Genomic DNA, 18,841 nt, shown 5'->3' on the forward strand with positions numbered 1-18,841 from the left:
CTTAAATTCACCTGGAAATGAGCCGACTTTTCTCAAGAAAGCCAGTGAGAAAACAGGTCATTTCTCCAGTCAATCCTGGGACCTAAAAAATGGGGGGGGGGCATTCTTTCAGTTTAAACAAAAGCAACAGGGGAAAGTGGAAAAAGTGCTTTGGGTTGTTTTTGGGCAGGACGGGGTCTTTCTCAGACACAGATGAGCTTACATTGTTCCAGTAACTTTTGTGGTGGTCCATCAGCCTCAAAATGCGTCTTCTGAGGAACGGACGCCCTAGGAAAGTGGTGGACTCTCCTTCATTGGAGGTTTTATAACACAGGTTGGATGGCCCTTTTGTCATGGATACATGAGTGTCATGGATACATCTGTGTCCAGGGCAGCTGTTTACCAGCTCCATCTGGTACGTAGGCTGAGACCCTATCTGCCTGCGGACTGTCTTGCCAGAGTGGTGCATGCTCTGGTTATCTCCCGCTTGGACTACTCCAATGCACTCTACGTGGGGCTACCTTTGAAGGTGACTCGGAAACTACAACTAATCCAGAATGCAGCAGCTAGACTGGTGACTGGGAGCGGCCGCCGAGACCATATAACACCGGTCTTGAAAGACCTACATTGGCTCCCAGTATGTTTCCGAGCACAATTCAAAGTGTTGGTGCTGACCTTTAAAGCCCTAAACGGCCTCGGTCCAGTATACCTGAAGGAGCGTCTCCACCCCCATCATTCTGCCCGGACGCTGAGGTCCAGCGCCGAGGGCCTTCTGGCGGTTCCCTCATTGCGAGAAGCAAAGCTACAGGGAACCAGGCAGAGGACCTTCTCGGTAGTGGCGCCCACCCTGTGGAACGCCCTTCCAGCAGATGTCAAAGCGATAAACAACTACCTGACATTCAGAAGACATCTTAAGGCAGCCCTGTTCAGGGAAGTTTTTAACGTGTGATATTTTACTGTATTTTTGGTTTTTATGGAAGCCGCCCAGAGTGGCTGGGGAGGCCCAGCCAGATGGGCGGGGTATAAATAATAAATTATTATTATTATTATTATTATTATTATTATTATTATTATTAGATTCCTGCATTGCAGGGGGTTGGACTAGATGACCGTCTGGGTTCCTTCCAACTATACAATTCTATGATTGTTTAAGCCTTCATCTAGGGGTTGGTGGAAAGTATATAATGTTTCAGCCCTTCACTCACATTATACTGCCTGAGCTGTCACTTTTTAACATAAGGATTTTTTGGGGTGCGTTATTCTAATCATTTATTCATATACATTTATATATTTAAATATATAGCCTACCTCTTGGTTTTGGATCAGAAAATAGTTATAGTTTCCCATTAAAGTCCCATCGCAAATTCAACAGGAAGTTGTTGTTTTTTAAACTCAGTGTAATAGGTGCAAAACCCTACCCCTTAATGACATAAATCCAAAGCCATTTGGAATAGTGTCTTGCAACATTTTTCTAGCTGTGCTGATACAGTTGATTGATAACTCCTAGTAAAAACAGAAAATGTGTGCTTCCCTCTTAAAATCTCGGGGTAGGATGCATGCCTCCTCCAATTTTATTCCTGCAACAACCCTGTGAGGTAAATTAAGCTGAAGAGACAGTGATTGGGCCAAAGTTACCCACTGAGCTTCATAAACTTCACAAATATATTAATGGCATAAGCTTTTGAACACTAGAGTTTGTGTCTATGGCTTAGTAGGGTTTTGAACCTGTGTCTCTCAAGTTCCTAGTCTGGCACTCTAACCACTACACCACCTTGACTCTGTGAGGTTTCCAGCTGCTCATCATTAGCTGGACTGCATGCATTATTATTATTATTAAAAAGAACCTGATCTTTTGAGAGCAAACAACATGCAAACCATGTTCCAGTAAGGCTAATCCATGCCTCTCAACAGACTCTCACGCATGTATTGCCTTCCTGATTGGCTCCTACACAGGGTTAAAAACGGTTCACACACTTTACGATGATCCTTGCAGATTTGGATCTCAGTGTGCAATCGCCACACCAGCTGGTTCACTTTGAATGCACCTGTCATCTGTTCGGGGGAACTGAACTTGAGGCCCTCCTCCAATGCGTAATCAGCACAGCCAAGGTTTAGAGTGCCAAACATCTGTTCAGCTAGCAACCTATGCAGAAACATGTGAACTGGATTTATTATAAACCTATAATTGCTGGTGATTTTATCTTGCTTTTGATTAAAAGCAACATACTGTCTGTTCCATGTTGCAAAACGTCCAGTGTTTCTGTTTTTATCTATATGTTTCTAGAACAAATAAAGCAAGGCATCCGCTACCAATTAATTGCCAATATCTTTTTTATCATCATTTTGCTTTGCTCTCTGTGCTGCAAGCATTCTTCAATGAATTTCAACCAGAATTGGAGAGAGAGGCTTGTGTAACTAAACCACCAATTGAGTTTTTATGTGGTGGTGGTGGGGATGAAAGGAAGGGTGGATGAGATGTTTTGCCTGCTGTTTCCTTTCTTGTGTTCTAAATCCGAGGGTTTAGAATATGAATCCAATAATATCTCTCTGGGCAGGACTGTATGAAGTGTCGTTGAATGGACATGGCACTATGCCAAGACCATTTCCTTTGTATAGCCGGTGAGCTGTATGCTGCCCTATATTGGCCCAAGATACTGTATCCAATGGTACATATATTAATTTATTCATATTTTCACCAATCAGTACAAGTAGATGAAAACCATGTTTGATGCACTACTGTATTTTAATATTTTGTTGGAAGCCACCCAGAGTGGCTGGAGAAACCCCACCAGATGGGCAGGGTATAAATAGTAGTAGTAGTAGTAGTAATAATAATAATAATAATAATAATAATAATAATAATAATACTTTTTTAACCTGTTACCAAACTACTGGTCTTCAAGTCCTCCTCTCTATAAATTATATTATCTAGTGAGAGAACATTTGTGGTAATGGAAATATTCTGTGTTTGAAGAAGATAGAGAATACATATCAAGTTGCCTTACACCAGGTCAGGTTAATTGCATACTAGCTCAGGTGGAGGTCTTTCACATCACCTGCCACCTCAGTCTTTTAACTGCAGATGCAAGGCATATCATAGAGCTGGAAGGTGTCCCAAGGGTCATTTAGCCCAACCACCTGCAATGCAGGAATCTCAATTAAAGCATCCATGACAGATGGCCATCCAACCTCTGCTTAAAAACCTCCAAGGAAGGAGAGTCCACCACCTTCAACTGTTCCTCATATGACTAGGTTTCCAGACCCTTGATCATCTTGGTTGCCTTCCTCTGCACACATTCCAGCTAGTCAATATCCTTCTTAAATGGCGGCACCCTGAACTGGACATGGTATTCCAGGTGTGGTCTGACTGAGGCAGAATAGAGCAGAACTATAGAACCTGGGAGCATCTTCATGCAGTGCATGCACTCTTCCACTGATCTATGGTTACTCCCATTGCATCTTCAAAGCTTCCTCACCAGGTTGTGGCACCACCTGCCTCCGACCCAGGGCTTCCAGGTGAGCAGCAGTGCCCATTCCCCCACAGAGAGTGAGGTGAGAATTTCCCCTTGTAACTATGGACACCTGCCTCTCCAGATTAGGAGACACTTGGCCTACAGCAAGTGGTGGTAATTAAGATAATCAGGAATGACAGCCTCCGGCCTCCAATATTGTTCCAGTAGTAAAAGCAGACTGAATGAGTACGTGCCGTGAAGAACCTCCTTTTCCTGCCCACCTGGAATGCAACATGCATTCTCCCTTGTTGTTTTGACTTGCGCTTTATGGTGGGTGTTTCAAATTTGTTGGTGTGGTAAACTAAACAAAATGAGGACTAACGGTGTATTGAAAATATTCAGAACAAGAAGTGTAATACAGTATGTTTGGCCAGTTCTGTAGCTCAGCCTCAGACAGCAGACACATAGACCATGTCAGCGCAGTCTGATAGATTTGGAAAGCTCAGCAAAAGAGCCAAGAGCGACCTCAGGCTGTAGAGTTTTGTTCCCTTCAAGGCATTTAAATATCAAGCATCCTGACAGAAGGAAACTGTATCACTTGAACACTTTAAAAGAAAATGAGAGTATATGAGAGAACAGTATGTGATTAAGGTATTTCAGGTACGAAATAAGTGGCTATGGGAAAGCATTTAGAAACGCTCCTTTGGATAAAGGACATATGGCAAACTCAGGGGCAGATAATGAAAATGGAGATAATCTTTAGAGCATCACCATTACAGCCTGTTTCCCCACAAGAAAACATGGCCTGTTGTTATCCAGGCCTGGCCATCTCTCAGTCCTGTACTCTGAAACCACACCCTGAAAATTCTCAACTTGAAAGTTCTCCTTGGAAAGTCCCTGTAAAATGAAAGGGAGCTATTCAAGAGCTTCTGCACACCTGCCATTCATTTCAATGGGATTTGCTCAGGAGAACTTCCTAGTGGATTGTGGCCGAGAACTAGACATTACACAGAAATATATATACCAAACCCTCTAGTTCCTGTTATCACCAGTAAAAGAAGCTTTGGAGTAGTTTTTGGAGGATAGAGCTATTGGCAGTTATTAGCCTTGAGGGTTGCATTCTGTCTCCACTGTTGAGGCAGCCTGCCTCTAAATTGCTGGGAATCTCAAGTGGGGAGAGTACTGTTGGACCTGAGTCCTGCTTTTGGGCTTCCCATAGGCATCTAGCTCGCCACTGTGAGAACAGGAAGCTAGACCAGATTGGTCCTTGTCCTTGTCCAACAGGACTCTTTATTATATTCTAATGTGAGTAAGAAAAACTGTGTGCATGATAGGTTTCTGCTTCACATTGCCCCTTCATGCCACTTCCCTCTTGGTCTGCTTCAAATGCATCACAATTTTGGTGGTGATGGAAAGGTAGTTGCCCCTGTCAGTATAAGCATTTTCATGGAATGTCTAGTTTGGCCCCTTGAACCCTAGCACTGTAGCACCAGAATGGACTAGAAAGTGACCATACACTAACAACCTGTGCTTACACGGTGCTTGCTTGAATTTTGGGTGGGGTGGGTGTGCATGTGCAGACAGGACAACTTCAGGCAGGATTGGGCCAACCATTCCTACACTAATACTGCAGAATTTTAAAAATTTATTTTTAAGGTCTCTGCCGGCACTTGATTGACTATTCCTCAGTTTCACCTGCTTCTAATCTCCAGCTTAAAATTATTTACGAATCAGTTGAAATGAAGATGAGTTTCACATTCTTCATCCAGGAGCATTGCTTCTTAAAAGCATTGATTTTACAGGAGAATGGGGTGTGTGCGAATAATCTTGTTAGCACCTACAGAAATCAGTCTGTGATCAGTGGGTGAAAAGCTTGGCATTGTTTGGGTCATGGCAAAAAAGAGTAAATAGAAAGTTTAAGAAAAAAGTGGAAACATTATTTGGGGTGTTTGTTTATTCATTTTTTAATTAAAAAAATCTTCACTTAATTCTATTGGTATCTGCAAATATTTTATCCATTTCTCTTCTACATTATCCCCTTATTGCCATTTTATCTCGTTCATACTGGTTTTCTCATCTCAGTTTGGTATCCTCTTGATTTCAGTTTGTGTTACGCGCTTTGCTTGCTTCTGTGTCAATTATCATTGATTCCCAGGGTGGGGTATATGTTTCTCTCAACAGTTTTACTGTGAGTGTTCCATTGATGTTTGCTGTTTATACATTTTAAGTATTTTCTTCAAAAAACAACAATAATAAAACCTCCATGAAGAAAAATCTAACCAGTGTTCATTCTCTTTGCATTTCATCATTTAGGCAATGGTAGCCTGCTACCCTGGAAATGGAACTGGCTATGTGCGTCATGTAGACAATCCCAATGGCGATGGGCGCTGTATCACCTGTATTTACTACCTGAACAAGAACTGGGATTCGAAGGTAGGAAGACGGTGATATTTTGAGATGCACTCAAAGCTTGCCTTCTGCATTGTACTGCTTTTTTACACTTTGATACTGTATTGAACTGTGTCTTCGGCCAGGAGTAGCAGGTGAGACGCACAGTGCTGTGGACAGCATTTTTGTTGCCAGGTGGATTCTGTTGTGCAACTTAAGTGCTCTGACTTCGCTGACGCACTGCTCCACCCCACCCCAGAATGTGGCAGTGCCACCATTGCCATGAGGTGATGCCAGCTGTGATGCTTCCCCTGGCCTAAGCCAGACTTCCCCAGTCTAGCACATCCAGATGTTTCAGACGACAACTTCTCTCAGCCTCGTCTGGCACACCTAATGGGAGTTGTAGTCAAAAACACCAGGAGGCCACTAGGTTGGAAAGCAACTGAACCATAACACCATTTTGTTACTGGATACATAACCACTGTTTACAGTGAGCACAGGGAAAATGTGAAGCTAAAATTCATTTCCTTGTTGCATTATTTTTATTTCCATTTGACACACAATTTTTGGAAGGCAAGTAGTTATTTGGAGGTTCTGGGCTGAGGGTTTATAGAGATGGATAATGAAGGTTTTAGCCTGATGAAAACAAAACAACACCGCAAAGAAACAAATGTGCTTTTGGCAGCCGAAGCAGATTACATAAAGAATCACAGGATAGTTTGTAGTCCTCTCATCCTTTGAACTATCCCTCCCTCCCATGAAACAGCCTTTAAAGAATGCTAAAGGAACAATTGTGCTTATGAGGGATTTTTTTTGGTCTTGCGTTATGCAGAAGGAGGTTGTGCAAACTTGTATTTTTTCATTATCTGGTAAGCCTCACCCTCCCATGCCTTAGCCTAAACCTCATAAATAGCAGTGTATTTGCTAACATACCTGTTCAGGGCTTGGAAGCAGTTTGCCATGATGTACCTGAAGAGAAATGAGTTGGCATTGTGCCCTTAGGATCTGTCAAAAACATCAATTTTCAAAGCCCTGAATCTGGGGGGGGGGGGATCTTCTACAGTCAATAGCAGTGCCCAGCCCTCGTGACTGACAAGGAAATATTGACAGAATGGCCCAGCTTGCACATCGTGGTAAAACATTGCTCACTTCTATTCTCTTGTCCTGGGAAGAAGCAAAGCACAATCCCTGGCTTAGCTTTGCAGCTGAACTGGGGATTGTGATTTGTTTGCTGCAAAACTCCAGCTCAGTAATCCAAGAACAAACTCAGCTACTGATTGTGGTTTCTTGGGAACAAAACAAGCCATGATCCCTGATTCGGACATAACACAAAGCCAGGCATTCGTGGCTTCAAGGAGCGAAATAGACCATAAAGGTGTGATCGTGGTAAACCATTGATGTGCAAACCAAGTCAGTAAGATCCCAAACCCTCTGAGTAGGGAATAGAAGAACCCGGACTATATTTTCTTAGAACTCTTTTCTGCTTAGAGTTTTGTTTAAATATAAGTAGTATATAAATTGCCCGAGCGAATGAAATGGGTTGCTGCCTCCTGGGGGACTCATTATAACTTGCAAGCTGCCATATTATTAGGACCAATTCCCTAAAATGTTTTTTTTTTTTAAGTATACACAAAAGTGTCTACAAGTGGCAAACACAAGTATTGTATATGTAGCTTATCAGGAGCTATAATTGGCTGCAATCCCCTATTGAAATGTGTCAACCTGGACTTATTCTGAGAGCTCTGAGGCGACTGGAAAATGCTTCCAAACTCCACCATGGTTTTAAAAGGCCTTAAGGCAGCACAGGTTGGCTGGCAGATTGTGGAACCAGAGACGGCTTTGATGTCTGCGTGGTTAGACTCTTCATCCAAGTGTTGGCATTTCCCAGGAGGAAAATGTACCTGCCGTTTCCATTGATGCTTCCCACACTCCTTGTGAAATAAAACTCTCAACCAAAGTGACAGTCCTGTGGGTGTGCCCCATGGCTTACAGTTGGGCTGCTGTGTAAGTGCCAGTAACAAGCCTGAGAGCAATAAATAAACAGAGGGGAGTGGGGTAAATAAAGTCCCCAGGTTTGGCGTACCAGAGACAAAACAGTGAGGAAACTCTTGCCCCATCTGTGCTATGCATTTAAAGCCGTGTCACATCACTTCAAACAGCCATGGCTCCCCCTGGAGAAAATTGGGAACTGTACTTTGTTAAGGGTGCTGAGAGTTGTTAGGAGATGTTGCTTCGCCTCAGAGAGCTACAGTTATCAGAGTGGTTTTGCAGCCAATCTCTCTTCTCAGGGAACTCTGTGAATTGTTGCTCTGTGAGGGTCATAGGAGCCTCCTTGGCACTTTTAACAAACCAGATTTTACTTTTACAACAGTGTTCCACGCGGAAGTTTATGGGGACGGGCGGGATCCGAAGAGAAACAACCGTATATGCAAGTGAAATATTATCAAGAATCACACCTCGCTTGCAAGTTACAACGAACCCGCCAGGAAGCAGCAACCTTTTTTAAGAAAAGAAAAGAAAACCAAACAACACCACAAATGATAAGACAAGCATTCTATAAAAAGAAAGAATAAATAAAGCTGTTTCTTTTCTATCATGTGCCTAAACAGAGGTATACTTCTGTACTTATCCTGTTGACAGTCAGTCATCATTCCTAAGCCCATTAACGGTGCTTCTCCTCCCAGTAATATTTTCCCTTTTACTTTGCATTGAATCTCCCCTTCTGTTTCTCAAACACTTATGATTCACAACCATACCTTAAAATTTCTTAAGTTTTAAAATGAATCCTCTTCCTTTCTCTCTCTCTCTCTCTCTCAAGCTACATGGAGGAATTCTACGAATATTCCCGGAGGGCAAGTCCTACGTAGCAGACGTTGAACCTCTGTTCGACAGATTACTTTTTTTCTGGTCAGATCGAAGGAACCCACATGAAGTGCAACCCTCCTATGCAACAAGGTAAAGAAGATGTGAGTTAAAAAACAAAAACAAAACCACTGGATGATACCCAGTTGTGGCATCTGTGAGTGGAATGGACTTCAATTCTGGCACTCAGGCTACCCCTGCCTCTCCCTGTTTCATGTGTGTTCCCCAAATCTGCCCTGGAGGATTGAGGACCCTCCAGAGCAGATTTGGACACAACGTGGAAGAGGAGGAATAGGAAGAGAACATTTGCTCATGTGACAGTGGATTTCATCCATGGATATTTTGCATTTTTATGTCCTTGCTCCCAAGATAGACAGCAGTTGTTTGGTTTTAGTTGTTGGATAGGTGTTCTGTTGATGGTGAATTGGTTGCCCCACTGTGTTGATTTTATGACTGAATTGTGGTTCAGTGGGCTTTATTGGTTTTGTTTATTTTGAATATTGTTTTAATTGTGTATTCTTTTGCACATCACCTAGAGAAACATTGTTGTTCAAGTAACAAATAGTAAATGGGTTCATCTGAGTCATTAGAGGAAGCCCTGATAAGGACTTCCTCTTGCACAACAGGGCTTCCCCCCTTCTCTCCCCCCCCCCACCTGCAGATGGGCTCAGGCCAGGAGGAGAAGAGGAATCATTCCATCTGCCAAGCCAAAATGCTTGCCCTAACACAACAATGCCTTAGTACAACACTGAGATGTTAGAAGACATCTGAGGGCAGCCCTGTTTAGGGAAGCTTTTAATGTTTAATATACTATTGTATTTTAATATTCTGTTGAAAGTTGCCCAGGCTTAGCTATTAAAGCTGAATTTTGCTGAAGAAATTAGCAGGGACAAAAATCTGTATCGTTTGTTTGCTTGTTTATTACTAAGAGCATTTGTATGTCACTCTACAATCCCAATTCTCTGGGTGGCATACAGTAAACAAGTGTATAAACAACTTAAATACAACATAAAACATAAGACTATCAAATCAAAAGCAACATAAATATTAAAAAAGAACAAAATTCACCAGAATCCAAAAATCAAAATAGATTAAAATGGGATTATATTATGAGTTATTTAAAAACCATCAAGAAACTGCCTATGAACCATCATAAACACAGTTTTGATTCATTATCTTTATTTTTCACCATAGCTTCTTCTAATGCCATATTTTATGATTGTGAGGAAATTACTTAATGATTTTTCACATTTAGAGTAAATAAAAGCCCTGAATGACGGTGATTTGCATATGCATGGTTTTGTTTAAAGCACTATGCAAATTAATGTTGACCTCTTGGCTCAACATATGATTCCTATTGTGCTTCTGGATGCTGAACATGTTGTCCAACCCTGTTCAAAAAAGAACCTCCAGCTGGCAGATTTTTCTAACCCACCTAGGTCTGGTGCATGTAAGCAAGCACTTCTTTCAAAACAGCCCCATAAAGGTTGAGGTATATAGCAAATGCTTTGTTGACAGTGGCTTTCCATGTAAATCCTGGCTTGGAGGATTGAGACCTAAGTTTAATGAGCCAAAATAAGCACAAATAAGCACAATAATACACCTGTTTTGTTCCCTACTTTGCACAAGCAAGCAAGCAAACCAACCAACCAACCAACAGCCACAATTTGCTGTAGTTTCTGGTTCTGCCCAAACCAGGAAACTCTGGTTAATAGTTTTCATACAAGCCAGGATTTGGAAGCCAACTTTAGACCATATGACTTCATATTCTAGCTTGTTTGGAAGCTATCAACCATAGTTTCCTGATTCCGACGTAAAAGGAAACTATGGCTAGCTGTGGTCCCTGGCTCATTTCATCACTTGTGCAAAAGGAGGGGTGAAGTGGCTGCAGTTAGTTGTCTGAAGCTCCTGTTGACTTGAACCTTTGCCTGCCACCATTATTTCCCACATCCCTTTGCCACTGTTTATGCTGCTGCTGCCATGATTGCTCTCACTGATCTGGGCATGTGTAAAATATTTTTGCCCATGTGGTTCTTTCTGATGGCATTTTTACGATGATTTTTGCTTTAGACAGTGTACTAGGTAGCTATAGTCCACTATTTTCATATTTCATAATATTGCTATAAAGAACTTCGAGACAACTTAGGTTACCTGTTGTATGCTGTGTTACTCTCTAGATGTGTCTATAACCGGATGGCGATGAATGCATAAAAAACAGCTGTATTTGTCTGCCTATTTATATCTGTGTGCCTTGCATGCAAATGAACAGAGTTGTGATGTGCATGCCTAGACTGTCACCTACTGACCAATTTGGCTGCTTATTAATATATTTCTAACATTGAAGTGAATCACTGTTTCTGTATTATTATTATTATTATTTATATGAGAGAAAAGTGTAGTTTTCTCTTCTCTCAGGGTAGCATTTAGAGACTTAAACCGATTTCCTCTCCTTTACAGGTATGCCATGACTGTGTGGTATTTTGATGCTGAAGAAAGAGCAGAAGCCAAAAAGAAATTCAGGAATTTAGTTGGTATGTTCATTTATTTACGACATCATCAAATCTGCCACCCATCATATTGTGATATTACAAGCTCCCTAGAATTAATTACATGGAACTCACCTTAGGCCTGATCCAGGAATTCAATTCATATGTGAAAATAGGTTTCTGCCAGAAGATGTACTGTATAGTATGCAGCAGCCTGTCTGCATTCCACAATTTGGGCAATGCAGTCAGAGTATTTATCCCCCATGCAGAAGCGTCTCTGAAACTGTTGCATCTTCAGAATGAGCAGTTTGCTCACAATCTTCGACCGTGCCTGCCTTTCCCTTGATTGGCCACTGGACTTTAAATCAGATAATATAAGTTGTTTATAAGTGAGCAAAATAATGGCCCAGTTCACATGTCCCAGCAGTCCATAGTTTAGAACAAACTATGGTTTAGTGTGAGCAAGCAGCATCTGGCTCATGCCTTATTCCTGCTGCCACAGCTAGACCACACAGAGTTTGACTTCTCATGTGGCCTGAACTGGGGATTGTTGGTTTGTTTCCTCCAAACAAACCACAAGTGGAAAGCCAAGAAACCTTGGTTACCACTTGTGGTTTGTTTGGATGAAGCAACCCACGAGTCAAGTTCAGATGACACCAAGCAAACTCTGGTTTGTTTCTTCTCTAGCAAGGCAGAAGCAGGAGTATGGGAAGGAATGACTCTGGTATGTTTGAGCAAGGTGCACCAGGATGCCACTCCTTCACTTTAAACCATGGGTAGGCAAACTAAGGCCCAGGGGCCGGATCTGGCCCAATTGCCTTCTAAATCTGATCCACGGACAGTCCAGGAATCAGCATGTTTTTACATGAGTAGAATGTACCCTTTTATTTTAAATGCATCTCTGGGTTATTTGTGGGGCTGCCTGGTGTTTTTATATGAAGAAGTGCTTTTATTTAAAATGCATCTCTGGGTTATTTGTGGGGCATAGGAATTCGTTCATCCCCCCTCCAAAGAAATATAGTCCAGTCCCCCACAAGATCTGAGGGACAGTGGACTGGCCCCCTGATGAAAAGGTTTGCTGACCCCTGCTATAAACCATAGTTTGTTTTAAAATATGGCTTGATATGATGCGGGAACCAGACCAAGATAAGGGAAGTGTAGCTGCTGCTGCTGCTGTTCGGATTGTACATCATTGTACCAATGATGTGGAGGGTGGGTGGGAAAATTTGAACCGCAATGACATCACATCACAAATCATCTTAGAATTAAACATTTGCTGTGAAGGTAGGAAAGAGAAGCAGAGAGGTGGCAACTATACATTCCCCAAAACATTTAGTTTCAGCCTACTCAGATTTCTCCAGTTCTCATTGCAGATTTAGCATTTGAGAGATCCTTTTAAAAAAATAAAATAAAAAATAGTACAGTTTTGATAAGCAGCAAGACCAGGGTTTGGTTTTCAAGCATGTGGTGGTGTAGTTAAGACCACAAAATTCTGGGTTCAGATTCCTGCTACTACAAACCCGAACAGTAAGAATGTTGCCGTTTTCTCTAGGAAGGATATATAAACTCAGATATTCAGTATGAGTACTGTGTTGGCCTGCCTGCAACATGTATTCTGGCATTTAATCATATATTTGGTCTTTCATTGTAGATGCAGGGAAGACAGAAGCAGTTCTCAACGAAGACTGAACAGAGGGATACCCAACGTAATTCCTTTTAATGATGATTACGGGACTGTTTTGCAAGCAATAAGATCCAAAGATGTGGTCTGTTTCCGGTGATTACTGGACTCTCTTCTTGCAGAAATGCACTAATTTTTTGGGCACTGTCTAGCATTTGCATATTACAGTGATGGTACTCCTGGCAGCTTCCTACCACATCCATTTGGCATAAAGCACCCCTCTTTTCTACCTGCCTTTTAAGTGAAGAACGCCACCAGGTGTTGTTTTTTAGAAAGTGAAGAATATCACCAAGCCTGGTGCTAATGACAAGACCGAGTTGGCAGTACTGGTAATAAAGATCCTAAGCATTCGAAACTGTTGGGGAAACCTGAGTCTTGATTTGCACTTTATGTACGTTTTTCTAGTTCAATGGGAAGGATCCCTCTCTGGCAGACTGCAGATGGGCAGCAACAGAAGCAATCAGGGATGCAAAACGGAACTACAGTACACGTCTGTCAGGAGCCAACTTCATTATGTTCAACGTGGGGCCTTTGATGGGCCGTCTTGTCACTTTGCTGCACAGGCTATTGGCTTCACCAGCCTATATTGTTAATCCCCCCCTAAAAGGATAAGCCTCCCATTTCCCATAAAATTGCCTGGATTTTATTCATGTTGCTAAAGCCAAGCAGCAGCAGCAGCAGCAGCAGCAGCAGCAGCAGCAGCAGCAGCAGCAGCAGCAGCGTTCCATTGCTCTGCCTTTTAGAGCCCCAGGACAGAGGTGGAAGCAGTTGAGCAGCTGTCCACTGTTTCCCTTTTCCCCCTCTTCTTTTTCTGAAGTATGAATGATCTGTCTATACACATTTTACGAAGCAGCCACCTCCTACCCAAATTTGTAAACCTTTTTTAAATAAAAAAAAAAGTTGATGATAAACTGAATGCATATATGCCAAGAATTCACCTAGTCAAGCTTTATTTTTATTCTTTTAAAACTGATCTTCCAACTGCCACAATTTGAATGATGGAAATGTAACTATGTAACTCTGTCTGTTTTTTTTTTTGTTTTGGTTTTTTTTGACCTGGCAATTGCATGGCAGAATAGCTGTGGTCAGATACAGAATGCATTCCTGAGTCACTTTACATCTCTGATTTAATTTCTCCTCTGACATTAATGGAGCTCGGATTGTACAATTGAATCTCAGACCTAATCTCTGTTGTTTGTGAGTCTATGAGGAAGTGTGTTCAATACTTCAACCTTTACAGCTCAATCCTAAAATTTGTTGTGCCAGCAAAAAGTGTCAGATGGGACGTACGATACTGTCTGTACCTACGCAATATCATAGCACATTACCTTGCAGGCAGACATGCTATAAAAACATTTTGGACTAAGGTTCATAGTCTCTGTGGTGCCAAGTCATATCCCCACTGCAGGTCAGATGTTTGTGTATTTTTATTTCAGGGTATGTTGTGATTTGTGTGGGGAGAAATTACTTGGTCCCAGGTTTTGTGTGGGGAGAAATTACTTCCCAGGTCCCAGGTTTTACATTACTGCAGGAAAATATTTCCTTCCTGCATTTGAGCCATGAATTGTGCTGAGACAGGATTAGTAATTACCAAGCACAAGTTTTCTTACCCTAGTTTCACTTTTTTAAAGGAGAGAGAAAAGAAAACTTTTTTATTCTCAGTAGCAGAAACCTAGACATTCAGCACTTACCATAGATCATGCGTAGAATGGGAGCAATACAATGGTTACTTCCCTCAAAATCGTATTGTTTTCACCAAAGTATGTAACACAAACAACACAGGAATATAAATTCACTCATTTCATTGATATCTATAGCAATGATGTGAACCTTGCTTTGTTCTTCCATATGTATATATTTTCTTCCATGTTCCATATATTTCCACAAACTTAATTGACACAGGCAGTTTGCTTTTTTCTTGTTCATACAAACCAACATTTTCTTCAGTGGTTTCATTTTGTGCTATTACTCTTTATACATTTAAATAAGGAATGACCATTATCATATTCCCAGACAAGCACAGTGCTCTCCCAGAACTAAAGCCCATGAACAAGACTAATATTTAAGCATTGCTTAGTCTTAGCACATACCTGTGTGTGTGTGATAAATATTAAGCCACTTAACAACATAGCATGTAAAGGCAATATGTTTTGTAGCAAATTAACAGTTGTTTCTTTAAGGGAAAAAAGGACTTTCTTGCTGCCATATGTGAAGTCTGAATTTTAAAATGCTTCTGAACGATTCCATGTCCTCGGGTTCCTGTGTGATCAAGATGGTTTTACGCATCTTGGTGGGATTGCTGTGTGGCTTCAACACAAAGAGCCTGCTTAATTTCTGAAAGAATTGATCAGCTCAAATTAGACTTCAATAGATAAAGCATAGAAGCTGATTCATCCCATCTGTGCTAGTGAGTGATAAAACCTCCCCACTCACAGATAACATAAATAGCTCACATCAGTTGAAAAAGAACTATATTGCCACACACTTTTATAAAGCTACTGTCAGTTTCGTTGTTCTGTATGGGACAATGACAATAAAGATTATCGTATTGTCCTCACCACTCTTAGATAAGTAACAGCCTGCGTGCTCATCTTTCTTAACTCCTAAGCATCTAAAAACTTGAAAATGCAGGAATACTCAGAACTATGGTTGTAAGCGTGGTAAAGTATTTGAATGTTTTAGTGATGTTATATTTATGCAAAATTTTGGATACTGTTCAGATTATTACAAAAATGGGTGAAATGTTTTGAATGGTTCTGAATTCTGTTTCAGCAAACAGTCTAAGTGGTCTATTAAGAAATGGTGGCAGCAGATCAATGAAATAATTGGATCAAGCTAAAAAGTATTGATGGTTGAGTTTTATATGAGTGAAATATTCACTGCTGGTATCTCAACCAAACGGCACCAACTGGACATGGGAACTGGAAGGGGTGTGAAATAATTCCAGTGCCTTTAGTAATAATGAAGTATGATTACTAGACATTTGAGTTTCACCTCAGATGCTCTTACCTGAGGTCAAATACTGCAATTCAGCATTGTGTCGAGTGACAGCATAATACTCCCTATATGAATACATGGTGTGTGCACCATTAAGAGCACAGGATTGCAGCCTTCATTGATTAGTCTAATGGTTGACTCAATTAAAAGCATGCAGCCCAATAATTACCTTTCCAAATCTGTTTCTTTTGCACATCAAACACACGAGGCAAAGTTGCTGTTCAAAGCAATTGTGTTTGCTGTGGAATAAACATTGGGCAAAAATGCCAGCTTTCTTAAAAAACAAAAGAACTATTCCTATGAGTCGGCTATTTGTATTTTAAACTTGGATGCCCATTTATAGACTTCCTGTGCCGAAAGACTTGTGGTAATCTCATATTCCTCCAGTGTTTCCTTTGCTCCTACGAAGTATCAACTTCAGGGGAGTGGGGTGGAGAGTCCAGAAATTGTAGTCTTTAATTTGCATCTCATACAAATGTTTTGTTCCATACCCACTGATTAGGTAATTTTTGGTATTTTCATAATAATTGATTTCTAATTTTGCTTGCATGAAAATTGTATCCATTTGCTGGCAAATCTCTCTCTCTCTGGTTTTCGCTTTTTACACCTGTGACTCACTCCCCAACAATCTCTGGGAGTGCATTTTGGACATACCTTTTGCCAGGCTACATGCTGGTCATCGTTGCTGGCAGGTGGGCTGATTACTGAAACATTCTGTGGTATTTTGCTGTTCTCCCCACATTTTGTGTTCATGTTAACTTAAAAAGAAAAACGTGGAAAAAGGTGTTTCAGGAGTCAATAAACACTGGGTCATACCATCATACTCTGACTCAATAATTCATTTCCATATATTCCTATTTTCTACCGAAAAGCCGGGAGCAAACCTTGGTTTATAATGCTGCAGATTTTATCAGCGTGTGAAGTCTATCGTGAATCGTTGTGGCTGGACTTGGGCGCTGAGTCAATAGGGGGCTGCAACAGTGATGTAGAATGGAAGGCGAGAGGCGCACCAGTTTTTAATGTTGCACAGGGTGCCGCTGGAATTTGAGGCCCCAAGGTCTGCCGCTGGTCCCATCTTGCCATTATTAATTCTTTCCAATACATTATCAGGCTCTGGCTCCTTCCATTCTGCAATTCAACTACACATCTCCTCCGTTCAAAAATAAAAATACAAACTCCACTTCACAGAATCACAGACTTGTAGGATTGGAGGGAACTATGAGGATCATTCTAGTCCAGGCTTCCTCAACCTCTGCCCTCCAGATGTTTTTAGCCTACAACTCCCATAATCCCTAGCTAGCAGGACCAGTGGTCAGGGATGATGGGAATTGTAGTCTCAAAATATCTGGAGGGGCGAGGTTGAGGAAGCCTGCTCTAGTCCAACCACCCGCAATGCAGGGATCTGTCACCCAACATGAGGCTCAAACCTATGACCCTTGGATTAAGAGTCTCATGCTCTTAACTGAGCTATCCCTTGAACCATTGATTTATGGGCAGTACAATCCAAAAGGGTAGATGAGGCAGTGGAACTACTGAATCCAAGGCCTTGCCTCACTCACCCCAGTAGAGAAGAAGATGGGGAAAAGGTTTTCCTTCCAAATGGTCTGTTGGAAAAGTAAATATGCATGTCATCAATAAGGCCAGCAAATTCCTCCCCACCTTCTGGTTTCATTTTGGAGGCATAGCAGGGCTTTGGAGCTAGCAGCCTTTTGCAATTTGCTCACAGAATGCCACCTTTTTGCCATACACTGTCAAAGCACTGAGGGTGGAGGCACAGCACAATGAGGAAATCTCCACAGACGGGTCTGCTCTGCCCACAAAGAGGGAGATCTACAAAAATCCAGGGGCCCCAGGATCTCCTCCCTGGGACAATAGGCTTGCACCCTCACAACAACAATAAATCTCCTTGGATGCTCTCCTGCTGTTGCTGCAATTTCTGTAATCACCATGTGCAAATCGGGGGTGTGCCTACACTTTTCTGTGCATCTCCTGTATTTAGCAATGATTGCAAGAGATCGACTGGAGACTGTTCTGAAGCAACACTCCCCACTGTAAATATTTGCACTTCCTCAGTATTAAGTGTTGGATTAAGAAGTTCTGAATATGCTCAGGGAAGAAGTCCTCTGTGCTTTTCAATATTGATTACCATTTCCCATCCACTCAAGTTTTAAACCAGGTTGGGCATTTTCCATGTAAGCATCTAAGCTTTGGGGCAGCTCCACACCTTAAATTGCTTTTAGGTTGTCTTGTCTTGCCTGTTTGTATGACAAACATCACAGTAGTAAACTGTGGCTTCATACCTCTTTCCTGGTGCTTCCCCCTAAAGGCTGCAGAGAAGACAACAGAACTGGCCTCCAATGAGTGGCAGCAGCAGTAGGCAATGTATTTCTTGGAGGCCAGATCTGCTGCCCCTGTGAATCCTGCTGCCCAAGGCGGTCACCTCACATTGCCTCATGGGCTGGCCGGCCCTGTGTATAGAGGAACATAGTACTCTGCCTCATACTGCTTCAGCTGACTGGCCCATCAAGTTCAGTGTTGGCTATAGCATGCAATAGCAGCTCTCCAGGTTTTAGATGGAGCACTTTAGATAGCTAAAAAAAAGAAAGGTTGCATTCATGCCATACATTTAAAGCACTATGATACTACTTAAAATAGCCACACCTTCCCCCAAAGAATCCTGGGAGTCATAGTTTGTTAAGGATACTGAACGTTGTTGGGAGACCCCTATTCCCCTCACAGAGCAATGCTTTCCAGACTGGTTTAACAGGGAGCTCTGGAAACTGACTATTTAAAGCTGTATCATAGTGCGGTGAAAGAGAGGCTACTCCCTGGTGCAGGGAAAGAAAGAGAAGTTGGAACTGGAGAGAAAGAATGATCTGTGCTGTGGGGTTCAGAGAGAGGAGACAGTGTAATGGAGTGCAGATGGAAAATGAGAAGGATTGGGGGTTGGGGGAGGTGTCAGATGGCAGCCTGTGGTGCTGCATTGTGAAGGAAGG

At 41.9% G+C, this 18,841-nt stretch overlaps 1 protein-coding gene and 1 long non-coding RNA gene across 4 annotated transcripts in view; both read left to right on the forward strand.

Annotated features, from left to right (window-relative positions):
- EGLN3 (egl-9 family hypoxia inducible factor 3) overlaps positions 1–13,203 on the forward strand; it is a 36,754-nt gene extending 23,551 nt beyond the window's left edge. For both annotated transcript variants that reach the window (XM_081888998.1, XM_081888999.1), the window contains exons 2-5: positions 5,745–5,864; positions 8,638–8,774; positions 11,139–11,212; positions 12,819–13,203. In XM_081888998.1, the coding sequence (XP_081745124.1) occupies positions 5,745–5,864; positions 8,638–8,774; positions 11,139–11,212; positions 12,819–12,856 (369 nt within the window). In that variant the 3' untranslated portion in view covers positions 12,857–13,203. The remainder of the gene's footprint in view (positions 1–5,744; positions 5,865–8,637; positions 8,775–11,138; positions 11,213–12,818) is intronic.
- A 688-nt stretch (positions 13,204–13,891) lies between these two features.
- The window catches only part of LOC309357128, a 204,974-nt gene continuing 200,024 nt past the window's right edge, over positions 13,892–18,841 (forward strand). Inside the window, exons 1-2 of one of the 2 annotated variants that reach the window (XR_014163035.1) lie at positions 13,892–14,319; positions 14,356–16,630. This is a non-coding gene — a long non-coding RNA (uncharacterized lncRNA). Of the gene's footprint in view, positions 14,320–14,355; positions 16,667–18,841 lie in introns of those variants that run through there. The other variant, XR_014163036.1, reaches the window with a different exon arrangement.

This window comes from Podarcis melisellensis (genome assembly GCF_964234715.1).
Source record: "Podarcis melisellensis genome assembly, chromosome: 1".
Classification (NCBI taxonomy): domain Eukaryota; kingdom Metazoa; phylum Chordata; class Lepidosauria; order Squamata; family Lacertidae; genus Podarcis; species Podarcis melisellensis.